The following is a 13,281-nucleotide window of genomic DNA, read 5'->3' as shown; positions in this document are numbered from 1 at the left end:
ATAGTAAGCACTATTATACACTTACTCGTGAGGAGTTTGATTGATCTAAGGTGCATTTTCTTCTGGAATATTATTGTTTGGGTACGACCGGACTACTATGAACCCATATCCATACTTTAGTTAAAATACTCAGTATCAAAATTTTCTCTCTCTAAATTGAGAGCTTATCTCTCTAGGAATCTAGAGCCTATCCACTACCTTCTCCACCGTCTTCCACCTTCTTCAACCTCCATAATCACCAAGCAAACTGTTAGGATTAGTAATTGCTTAAAAATCTACTTTGTCCTTTATATGTCTTATTATGTTCAGTACTCCTTCATCTCTATAAGGTATCCCTATGTATTTTCCCTGTTTCAATTTATTTCCCCTGTTTCCCTTATTTATTTAACCTTTATAGCGCAATCAGTTCGCAATCAGCAGAGTTGTCGACTCTTTCATGTTCCTTTCCTGTGTTCTTCAAGCTGGTATGATTATTAATTTCTAAGGAATTCCCTTCACCACAAATTCTTTGTTTATTGGTTTTAATTCATAGCTCTGTTCGATTTCCCTAGTTTCCCCTCGATTACGGTTTTTTTTTCACTTTTTCCTCTTTCAATTGATATGGCTTCACCTCAAAATTCTGACAACTTAAGCCAAAACCCGTTTTCTTCCAAACCCCAAATCTCCAATTTCCATCTTCATCTAGTTCTGGGCAAGTTTGTAGATTACCGTCAATTTTCAGAGCATCGAATCCAAGATTGGGTGTCCAACAAGTGGATAAAATTTGGGGATATTAAAGTCCAGAGGTTCAATAAAGTTTTCCTGTTTCTATGTCAAGATAGTCGGGACAAAGATGCCATGTTGGAGCAGGGATCTGTTGCGTACCAAGCAGCTCTTTTAGTCTTCAAGCCTTGGGCTACAGGTGACTCGATAAGAGATATCAGTTTTAACGACGCTGCTATATGGGTGCGACTTGATGAGGTACCTTTGAACTTATGTGAAATTGATATTGTTAAACCGATGCTATCTTTGGCTGGGAATATTCTCTGTGTCGATAAACCACCTCCAGGTTCAATCAATTGCTTACTTAGAGCAAAACTTCAAATTAATGTTTTCGAACCATTGTTACCAGGCTTCTACTTGAACCTCGGAACTCTAAGTGTAAATGGATAAATATCAAATATGAGAATTTGTTTATATTGTGCTCTGGGTGTAATAGAGCTGGTCATAGAAAGAATTCTTGTTTGCTATCTTCCCATAAGCCTATTCCTTTGGTGGCTGATAACAATAGTTGGTGCAAGTCGCCTTTGGGTCTTGACCATAATCTCTCCAATTCGAACATTGGACTAAAAAGGATCGAAAAATACAGAACAACTACAGTAAATCTTCGGAGTATTTTTATGGACACTATTCCACCCCGATCCCAGAGTAACCAATCAAGAAAGAGGCCCCTTAAGTTTGCTATTCCATCCTTGTCCCCTTCGAAAAAGAGGAAATTGCACTCTGATCCCACAATACATTGTAACTCTCCTCCTACCAAACTCAGTCATACACCAACCTCATCCAGTTACTCACCGTCTAGAAAACCCCGTTCCACAATTAAACCTCGGAGTATCAATATGTCATTTTCCTCACAAAGATCACATCCTTTCAAATAACCGAAGCCTCCTTTTAAGAGACTACCATGTTTTTGGTCCGAAACCACGGAGGAGCGGAGAAAAGATGTGGGACTGGGCTAAGCATCATGGTTCTAAGAAACGACCAAGTACTGAGGTTGAACCTTCTTCACCGCCTTTTGTAAAGGGCAAAAGATCTTTGAATCTCAACTTAATTAAGAATTGTGATAAAATGAGGTTCAGGGTTAAGGAATTTTGGCCCTATACAAAGTCTGTTTTAGTGCAGAATATTTCAACGGTACACTTAGGTGGTGAGGGTAGTATTTCTCCTTATTTGCAGTGTCTTAACGCTTTTAAAAAACGTAGAGGGTCGTCTAGTCAACACCATTTGGGTAGTGTTCTAAGTTCAATTTCTGAGGGCTCGGTGGCTCCCCGGTCTGGGCCACCACGGTTGTTATGAATGTGGCAGCTTGGAACTGTAGGGGTCTTGGAGCAGCGGACTCCCCTAAGGTTCCGTATATTGCCTCGTTAGTCCGCTCTTATGGTGTTGATATTATGTTTTTAGTTGAAACCATTACTACTGTTAATGTTGCTGTACAAAAGTTGTCCTCTTTAGCTTTTAGTGGATTTTGTGGTATGGATTCTAATGGGCTTAGTGGGGGTTTAGTTGTATTTAGGTTTGCTCCCCTTAAGGTAGTTCCTATTTCAGTTTCACCTAATGTAATCTTTTGTGAAATCCATGTTCCTGGTCAAGTAGTAAAGAATGTAGTTTTTGTGTACGGATCGCCTCACATTTCTTATCGTAATTTTGTTTTTGATGAGGTTTCTGCTATTCTTAGGACAGTTGACGATGTTGTTTTACTAGGAGACTTTAATCAAGTTGAATACTTGGCAGACAAAGTTGGTGGGTCTTTTAATATTCCTGGTCGTCAGGACTTTTTGGATTGGAAATTAAATGAGGAGTTAATAGATGTACCTTTTTCGGGACCTCCTTATACTTGGACTAATGGCCAATTAGATAACCCGATTTTCGAGCGTCTTGACAAGGCCTATGCCTCTAGGAAATGGTTGGAGTCTTTTCCTGAGACTGAGCTTATCCATCAACCTATTTTATTCTCTGATCATGGGGCGATTATTTTACGTGATAGTCCAGTTATTTCAACTAGGAAGCGTCCTTATAGGATTGAGAATTGGTGTTTGTTATTTCGGGAAGTTTCCTTGCTGATTGGTACCAATTGGCAAGCTAATGCCCAAGGGTCTAAGATGTTTTCGGTTTTTCGTCAATTGGATTTTATTCGTCGTTTGTTATTGGCCTGGTGTGTTGCTCATAAGAAATCGCGGGGTATTGACTGGAGGAAGATAGAGACTTCCATTTGCTCTTTATCTAGTCCTTTGACTACCGAGTCAAATCGTATGAGTTTTATTTCAACAAGAAAGGAGGTTTTAGATCAAGCCCAAGTTGAATTTCTTTATTGGAAACAACGAGCCAAGGTAAAATGGGATGCATTGGGTGAGGCTCCGACTCGATTTTTGTTTGCTTCGGTACAGGCTCGTAAACAACGCAATAAGATAATCAACTTGAAAGATGTTTTGGGTAATTAGGTATCAGATCCGGCTGGAATCTCGCTAATGTTAACTGATCACTTTTCGAACCTTTACCAATGTCATGCCCCTTCCGCTGAAATTCCGGTCCTCGACTGGGAAGATTTAAAGCTTCCCAGTCTGTCTTCCTCTGCTTGTCAGGAGCTTATGTTACCTTTTTCTGATATGGAAATTAAAGATGCTATGTTCCATATTGGTGATGACAAATCTCCAGGCCCGGATGGGTATACTGCAGCCTTCTTTAAGACCCATTGGTCAGTGGTTGGTACCTCAATGACGGAGGCCATTCAGTTATTTTTTGCCCATGGTTATCTTCTTAAGGAATGGAACCGTACCTTTTTGATTTTACTGCCTAAGGTGGATCACCCAGAGGAGCCTTCTCAGTTCCGTCCTATTGGTCTCTGCAATGTTCTTTATAAATGTATTGCTAAATGTTTAACGAATCGCCTTCGGAGATTTTTGCCTTCTTTGATTTCAGGATCTCAGAGTGCCTTTGTTCCTGGTAGGTTAATGTCGGACAACAGTCTGCTTGCTCATGAACTTCTTTCCTATATGAATTCCTCGGCTTCTAAACTCTGTTCAGCGGCGCTTAAGTTGGACATGAATAAGGCTTATGATAGGGTTAATTGGGAGTTCTTGTGGCAAGTTTTACGAGCTTTTGGTTTCCCTCCATATTGGGTTCATATAATTCAGCAATGTGTTACAACGGTTTCCTACCAGGTCTTGGTTAATGGTTGTCCGTCAAAGACTTTACTTCCTCGTTACGGCCTCAGACAGGGGGACCCTCTTTCCCCGTATCTTTTTGTTCTTTGTATGGAGATTTTTTCTTTAATGATTAGTCGTGCCGAGGCTTCTGGTTTAGTTCGAGGACTTCAGATTTCCCGTAAGGCCCCACCTATCTCCCATCTTTTCTTTGCTGATGATGCCTTGCTTTTATTCCGAGTTTCGCCTTCTGCTTGCGACAATTTGATGGCTGTCATTAACAAATTCTGTTCTGTCTCGGGCCAAATGGTTAATCTCCAAAAATCGTTTGTAAAGTTCAGTTCTAATACTCCATTGGATTATAGGGATTATTTGGCTTCTGTGTTGTGTATGGATTCTAGGAGCTCCTTAGGTACTTATCTGGGCATGCCTGTTGATATGGGCAGGGGGAAGTGTCAGGTTTTCCAGCCTATGGTTGATAAACTTGTTCAGCGCCTTTCATCCTTTGCTTCTTTGCACCTTTCAGCGGCTGCGAAGTTGGTTATTATCAATTCTATATGTGTTGCTTCCTTCAACCATATCCTCTCTGTGTTTAAAGTGCCTTCTACGGTTTGTAATCGACTTGATAATCTCTTAGCTCGTTTTTGGTGGCGCTCTTCTCCTTCCTCTAAGGGGATAACGTTATCTCCTTGTTCTGCTCTTTATTTGCCTCGGGGGCTGGGAGGTTTGGGTATTCGAAAATTTAGTTGTTTTAATGCTGCTCTCCTGGCTAAGCAGTCTTGGCGACTTATGCATAATCCTCAACTGCTTGTTTCCAAGGTGTATCGAGCAAAGTATCCGTCTTTGCTGGCTTCTCATGGCACTGCCAAGACGGTCAGACCGTCTTGGGGTTGTCGTAGTGTGTTACAGGGTTTTCAAACCCTTTATCATGGTTTGGTGTGGAAAGTGGGGTCTGGTACCAACATTAGTATTCTTGATGATAGTTGGGTGCCTGGGGTTCACGTTCAGTTTAAGGATTCTGTGAACAGGATGGGTGTCCCATCCTTTGTTTCTGATTTGATTAATGTGCGTTCGAACGCATGGAAAACGAGTTTGATTCATCGGTTGTTTCCTCCCCGTACTGCTGGCCTTATTTTGGGCCTTGAACGGCCTAAGGAAAGAATTGATGATTTTGTTTATTGGAAATTTACTAGGGACGGGATGTTCTCCACGAAGACTGCGTATATGTGCTCCTTGTGTTATGAGAATGGGGATCACCGATCACCTTTAGTTCTTGACTCAAGTTGGTGGAGGCATTTTTGGGCTTCCCCTTTATTTCCAAGGTAGAAAATGTTTGCTTGGAAGATTATCCATAATGCATTGCCTTCTGCTTCGTTGCTTGCTCGGAAGGGTTTGCCCGTGGATTCCAAATGTGGGTTTTGTCATAAGGATATGGAGACTTTTTCTCATCTTTTCCGAGATTGTCCTTTTACTCGGAGTTTATGGGAGAACCGGCCTTGTGGATCGGCCTTGAATATGTCCCCAGAACAGCCTTTTGAAGAGTGGTTTCCTGAGGTTCTTTCTAAGTTTCTTCATGATAAGGACTGGTTGATGTTAGATCGTTTTTTTAGTTTGTTATGGGCCCTATGGCTTACTCGGAACTCTATGAGATTTCGTTCTGCAGTTTCTTCCCCTGATTGTATTATGGATCTAGCTTCTAGTTGGGTGGATAGGTGTTCTGAGGCTAGGTCGTTCAGATGTGATATTAATATTACGCCTGCATTTCCTCCTGGGTTTTCTTGTAATATATCTTCTGCAGTTCTTCGAGGGAATGCGTCGGATGCCTGTTCTGTCAGCCTTACTTTTGATGGGGCCTGGAGTTCTGCCAGTCATAATGCGGGTACTGAATGGGTATTCTTGGATCTGGCTTCTGATGTTCAACTCGGGGGTGGGGCGCAGGCTTGTAACTCTAATTCTGCGTTACAGGCTGAACTAATGGCTTGTCTGTTTGCTTTACGCCATGCCAGGCGGCGTGGGTATTCCTCTTTACAAATTTTTACTGATTGTTCTTCAGTGGTGGATCTGCTTCGATCTCAGTTTCTCAAAGATATTTCTGTATGTTGGATTCAGCAAGAGATTTTGGAAGTTATTGGTGCTTTGGTTGTGTGTCATATTCAGAAGGTTCCAAGGTCTATGGTTGCTCAAGCTCACTGTTTGGCAGGAAAGGCGCGTCGGCGTGATTTACTTTGTTTCCGTTTTTAGTTTCTTTGTTGTTTGTTTGTAAGTTCTTTTGTCAAAAAAAAAAATCCATACTTTAGTTTTGCACTATGCAAACACGCTATTTTGGCTTGGTGATGTATTAAAAATAATGAACACTCTAATTCGATTAGGTATTTTGGCCTGGTGATCAGGGATGGCAATCCAATCCGGATCCGACCCTATTCCGTCCCGACCCGAAGAAAAAAAAATCCACTCCGAGTCCGAGAAAAAGGTAATCCCAGTCCAACTCCATTAAAATAATCCGACTCCGAGTTGGAGGAGGGTCGGAGTCAGATCCTACAAAAATCCGACTCCGACAAATGTCGGACTCTGACGGATTATCCGACTCCAACTCCGATGGATTGTGGATTTTAGTGTGGGTCATGGTGGCAGTGGGTGTGGGTTGCAAGCCCAAATTGCCCAATTTCTCAAAGTATATTGAATAATAATAATAAAAAAAACTCGAGTCGAGTCGGATCGAGTCAGAGGTCAGATCTTGGAGTCGGATCAGAGTCGGAGTCAGATTTAGCCTCTGACTTCCTGTAGGGTCGGAGTCGAATTTAGTATAATCTGCTCCGAGTCCGACCCGTTGCCATCCCTACTAGTGATGCATTGAAAATAATGATGATTAACGTTAATATGTTATGCATTACTAACTGCATCAATTATTAACATATGTAGGACGTTCTTACTTACTTGAAAATAAAAAGTATGCATTGACAATCGTAAAATGAACAATGTTGCAATTGATTAAAAATTGTAAAAAGTGTGTTTCGAATATCATATGTAAAAACATTTGTCATTAGTTTGTTTGGTTCAACTTATTATGATAATTGTTTGCGTAAACTATAAATTATACGACCTCTAGTTGAAACATAACAACTTATTTCAATCTTAACATATATATGTAATATATCTAGACTTGTTTTGTCATATTTCAGGTTTTTTTTTTTTTATATAAACCTAATTAATTAAGAATGTTAAATCTAACAGAGCCTTAATAAATAACTTGGTTGTAGTGGAATATGTATTTAGGACCTATTCTCTTCAGTTTAATTTCAGTTTATTTCAGCTCAATTTAATTAGTTCAGTTTAGTTCAGCTCAGTTCTGTAAATTAGAACAAGCCCTTAGTGTGGCAAAAAGTCATAGTGTTGCGCTTTTCGTTCGGAGGCGCAGGAGTATTTATTACATAATAATCACCATAAATGAATATAAGACTATGAATTTGTAATAGGAGTACAAAATGTAATTATAGGCATTTATTGGACTGTATTTAATTAGTATGAAATTGATGCACTGCAAATTGAAAATGATGATTATATATATGATACGTATGTACTCCTTTGTTCTTTTTAGCAAAATTGACTTAAAATAATCTTAATTATTAGTGATGTGTGCAAAATAATACTCCATATGTGCTAAGCCCAATACCACCTTTGATACCATATGTTCATAGTGGTACGACATACACCATACTCATTATTATACGAGTATTATTAATTATTTTTAAATTAAATATTACTTTTTATTTCAAAATAAATACTCCATCCGTCCCTTTACATTCCCCTTTTTAGCATTTATTCCTCACATAATAGAGAGAAAGAAGAATGTAATTTAGGGATGGAGGGATTATTATGTTAATAATTCTCTTACCATCCAAATTAATATAAGTAAAAGTATTGACATGTGAAATCTTGTTAAATTCGTCTCGAAATTGATATTAAAGTACCAACTATATTTTTTTTTGAGAACAAAGTATATATATATATATATATATATATATATATATATATATATATATATATATATATATAGGGGTGAGCGTAGCAGGGTACCTTGTAAAAATATCAGTACCCGGAACCGGAACCTATTGCAACAGGTTCCTAAAAATAGGAACCGGAACCTGTTGCAACAAGTTCCTAAGAATTGGGAACCAGAACCGGAACTTGCAGGTTCCGGTTCCTAAACAGGGTACCCTGCCTTTCAAAGTAAGCTTAATAGTTACTTGATAAATTGTGGCAATTCTATATTTTTAAAAATGGATGTTCACAATAAAAGCTTACAACTTTAGTAAACTACTTCAAATATAACAAACCAACACTAATTGTCTAAAATATTTAATACCATATAGGTTCCGGTTTCATGTACCCTATAGGGAACATGTACTAACAAGGTACCCTATAGGTTCTAGGTCCAAAATTTTATTACCCGGAACCGGAACCTGTTGCAACAGGTTCCTAATTTTATTACCCGGAACCGGAACCTGATCAACAGGTTCTGGGTTTGGAACCTGCGGTTCCGAACAGGTTCCGGTTCCATATCAGGGTACCCTGAATTTTTGCTCACCCCTATATATATATATATATATATATATATATATATATGAAGTAGTATAATTTAAAACTGTACAAAAAAAATAAAAAAGCAATTGAGACAATTCGAAAGAAACGAAGAGAGTATAATTTTGATATTACTTTCGAGTCTCGACTAATAAAATCACAACAAAGTACATAAGAAAATCAAGTCACTAAGTTTATATTGGGCCGAAGTCATAAAGAAAATGATGGTCCTCAATTGCTCAGAGACCTCCTCAACCAAGAACTCCTTGCCTTGCGTTTTAGACATGATTAAGTGGGTAAGAGTGAAAACACCATCCAAACAAAAATCTTAGCCATTTCAAGGACGTCAATAAATTTCTAACCTAATGTGCAACATTAAATTAAACACGACTTTAAGTATGGTTGGTTGAGAACCAATATTTTTGAAATTTACTTGTACTACCTCTGTCTCAATGTTTACCCAATAATATATCTCGATTATATTATCTTGTTGAGCTTTGTTTATAGTACGTACCTTTTTCTCTTTTGAATGATTAGGAAAAAGATTGTTATAAATAATTAATCGGGGATATTTTTACCTCTACCGCCACCTCCTCCTTTCCCTAGCCTCCACCTATTGTCTCATGTTCTCCACCTCCTTTCGGCTTTTGTAAACTTAATTTTGATTGTTCTTCCTATCAAAATGCTGCTACTGCAAGTGTGGCCATTCAGAATCACCCGGGGAATCATGTTACCAGTCGAACTTATAATTTAGGTTCTTGTTTGGCCTTCTTTGCCAAAGCTATTGCCCTTCGAAATGGCCTCCTTCTTTCTAGGGAATTTAATATTTATGATATACTTATTGAAGGCGATAATCTTACTGTTATTAATATTTTGTAGACTCATTTCAGCTGTCCATGGAAACTTCAGCTTCTTATGGCGGATGGCAAGGCTATTTTGGATTCTTTTACGAATTTTCATGCAAGACACATCTTTCAGGAAGGCAATCGGCAGCAGACTATGTTGCCTCTCTCGGCTACACTACTCCGACTCATCAAGATATAGAACCATTTTTAAATAGTAAATTTTTTTAATTTTTTGCTCCTTGACAGCTTGGGTCACGGTCTTACGAGAAGACGTACCTAAACTCCTCAATGTATCTTACTTTTCAAAAGAAAAAAAAAATCGGGATATTTTTATTTTTTTGATTCAAATGAGGAAAAGCTTCCAAAGACAAGAAAACAATCAGCAAAACAGAACAAAAGAAAAGCAAAAATAACAAGCAACAACCACACTAAACTACCACTACTTAAACAAAAACAACTAAGGAGGAACTAAACGAGGAAGTCAGACCCCCCTAGCATCCTCTTGCAAGATCTTCCCAAGCTCATCTAGAACAAAGTTTAATTTATGATATTAAGTTGTGTGTCTTGAGAGACGCTGCAGTTAGGGCTGTACACAGTTTGGTGTGGACCGTAACCAAACCAGACCAAACCGCATTTTAGCAGTTTGGTTGGTTTACGGTTTGGAAAAATATGGTTTGCGGTTTGGTTTGGTTTTTCGAAAATTATAAACCAAACCAAACCAAACCGTAGACCAGTAAACCGCATTTTAATATTTTTATAATTTTTAATTAAATTAAAATAGTTATTATATATTATAAAAAAAATTTAAAAACAAAAAAAAAATGAAAAATCATTAGAAGACTATACGGTCAGTATACTACTATACTCTATACTTATTCTCAAATATCAATACTTAAAATTCAATAGGTTATATAACTCATATTGCTCTTATTGTGTTAGCACTTAGTACTTGATTAGTTGGTTGTTATTTTTATTAAAACTTTGTAGTAAAATTTAATCCCTTTGGGCTAATTATTTAAACTTTATTATAAATTTATTAATATTTGACAATTTTTTAGGAAAAAATGTCGTCTCATCATAAACCGCAAACCAAACCGCATTATTACGGTTTGGTTTGGTTTCAATACTAATATGGTTTGGTTTGGTTTGGAAAATTGACCAAACCGTATTTTGCGGTTTGGTTTGGTTTAGACTCAAACCGCACCAAACCAGACCATGTTCACCCCTAGCTGCAGTTGGTCAACCAATCCGCCGCTTGATTTCCTTCTCTATACATGTGTATAACTCGGACTTTCCATCTATCGATCATCACATAGCAACTTTTGATCACAATAGTTAATGTTACGAACCTTCTCACCACTACCATTGGATTTGTATTTTACCACCCACAAATAACCTACTTTTTAAAATTACCACAAAAAAATTAATTTTAAAATGCCATCCAAAAAAAAAAAAAAAAAAAAGATTTCACCACCATACCATTAAATCTAACGTTCTAAATAAATATGTTCGATTTTTCGTGCTAAAAACATGTTCTTTAGAGGGTTTTGGTGATCACTTTTACCTTATTCAAGTGCCAAAAACATGTCAAAAATAATTTCAATTTAGTAAAATTAATTTCAACTCGGCAAAATTAATTTCAGCTCAGCGAAATTAAGGTGAAATGAGAGCCTTATTAATCTATATAATATACCAAAAGTCAATATTAAACAAGTAAATTCTTTTCCCTCCTCAATAATGTTGGACAATCACCCAACAATTATTGGAGAAAATGTTACAGCTATTTAAATGTGGGGATTATGTAATATTATAACCAAATTTAGAGTACAAATCTGATCAGATTTGATTATAATGGATGTCAATTCCGGTTGCAAGTTGTCATTTCGGCCAGTTACAAATTCTCGTAATTTATAATTGTTTTGTCAAAAAATAAAGACAATAATTTAGAAGCTACCTTACAATTACACATTCTACTGCCCGAGAACAAAACAAGAGTTAATTAATGAATTGATATAGACATCTAAGAAATATATGGATCTATATACAATTTTAATTTATGCGTTTACAATACAAGTATATAATTGTACTCTAATCCGTATTAATTTGCTATCATATAGTTTGACCCAAATTAAAATTAAAGTGATGATCCAATCAAATTAATTAAGTAATTATTATTATTATTATTACGAGTATTATTATTGAGCTAATACACGTCCTTATTAGTTATTACATATAAATTAAAGTGTGGGTTCAGTCTTATATATATGTGTTGTGGCCATCTAGCCTTTTCAAAAATATGACGGGTGGATTAGTAAAAGAGCTATATAAATAAACGTATAGGGTTATGTATGTTCCCTAGTGTATGGTAACACATTACGCATACCATATATTAATATTCTCAAATACATTCTAGCAATATAGAGAGAAAAACCTAGTGTATGTATATGCTTTAAGCCACATAATCAATAAAGAGATTCAACCAAATACTCATGGAATTAGGTACGCTTCTGTAAAATTACTATACCAATTAATTTAATGCGAAAATTAGAATATTTATATCGAATTAAAGTACTTTTAAGTAGGGAAGAGAGAAAGCTGTTTAGAAACATTAGTACTATTATATAGTTTTATGTACATGGACCATATATATAGTGGGGACTGGGGAAAAGACGGTGATATGAGTAGAAGTGAAAATTTTAATTTCTTTACCATATAAAAGCTAACAAAGAAAAAGTAGGAAAATATAAAAAGATCAAACAAATTAAAGCGAAAAGTAGGAAGGTAAAAAAAAGGAATGAAGGAATTATTAGCTAAATTTGTGTTTTGATAATATTGCTATTTGAAAATTGAAATTATAAATTTTGGCATATTATTTTACCAATTTCGAACATGATGCATAGTATTCATAAGAGAAGCTTTTGTTCTGAATACAATTGTATAAATTACTGAAGAATTTAAGAAAAATCCTTTAAATGGCCTTTAGCCATATATGAACTAAATACAAGTACAAAAATTAGGTTTTTAATCAATACTTTTTTTTAGAATACTAGGGTGGCTAATGCGCATGTTCAAGACGCATAGCTAGCCATGTCTGATCGATTATCTATTTCAGATTAATATTATGTCACCACTTAAGTTGTTGGTAACATTAATGAGGGAAAATATTTAAACAAAAAAATTTAGGGGTATGATATAAATATCATCAGCACACTATTTTAAGAATTCAATAAAAGAGTCAACTAACATTAATTAAGGCATATAAGTAGATAAATATTTTAAAGGGTTTAATTATTTAAACACTATTCATAAGAATTGTCTCAAACTTTGTAAAAGGTACTCCCTCCGTCGCAAAAAGAACGACCCATTTGGCCAAAACTTTGTCCCTAAAAAGAATGACCCATTTGCATTAAAACACCCACTAATTTGCAACAATATTTGTGCAAAATTAGCTTCCCCATATAAAAACTTTGTCCCCAAAAAGAATGACCCATTTTATTACTTTCTTTCTCTATTTTTTTACAAACCCTATGTAAATTTATCTTTCCAATATATTTTTACTTCTTTTTACTTAACTTTCTTAATACCCGCGTAATCAACCCAAATGGGTCGTTCTTTTTGGGACGGAGGGAGTAGGAATGAAAAAAAAAAAAAAAAAAACCTACCACATGCTGTAAAATATAAAAAGAAAAAAATGTTGTGATTCACATGCATAAATGGGGGAATAGTTGACATAATATTTACTATTTATAGGCGCTTGGTTAAACTTTTAAATAAGGTAGGGATATAATGTAGTTGGAGGAGAACATGCATGGTTCATGATATGCAGGTGAGATAATTTAATGTCGTTATTTCAAGTACGGAGTAAAATTTAATATTCCGAAGAAACTTGCCATGCATGCATGCATGCATTTTATTAATTACTTCGTAGAATTTTAACATTGAGTATTTTTTTTTCTCAT

General features: G+C 36.2%; 1 protein-coding gene across 1 annotated transcript; it reads left to right on the top strand.

Moving 5' to 3' along the window:
- Positions 1–115: 115 nt before the first annotated feature.
- Positions 116–9,633, top strand: LOC145615144 (uncharacterized). The gene is made up of 2 exons (XM_081670216.1): positions 116–960; positions 9,357–9,633. The coding sequence occupies exons 1-2, from the start codon at positions 601–603 to the stop codon at positions 9,519–9,521; spliced, it is 525 nt and encodes a 174-aa protein (XP_081526342.1). The 5' UTR covers positions 116–600; the 3' UTR covers positions 9,522–9,633.
- Positions 9,634–13,281: the final 3,648 nt, after the last annotated feature.

Source organism: Chenopodium album, chromosome 25 (genome assembly GCF_948465745.1).
Source record: "Chenopodium album chromosome 25, dcCheAlbu1.1, whole genome shotgun sequence".
Lineage (NCBI taxonomy): Eukaryota > Viridiplantae > Streptophyta > Magnoliopsida > Caryophyllales > Amaranthaceae > Chenopodium > Chenopodium album.
The sequence above is the reverse complement of the archived record's forward strand: the minus strand, read 5'-3'. Positions and strand labels throughout refer to the sequence as shown.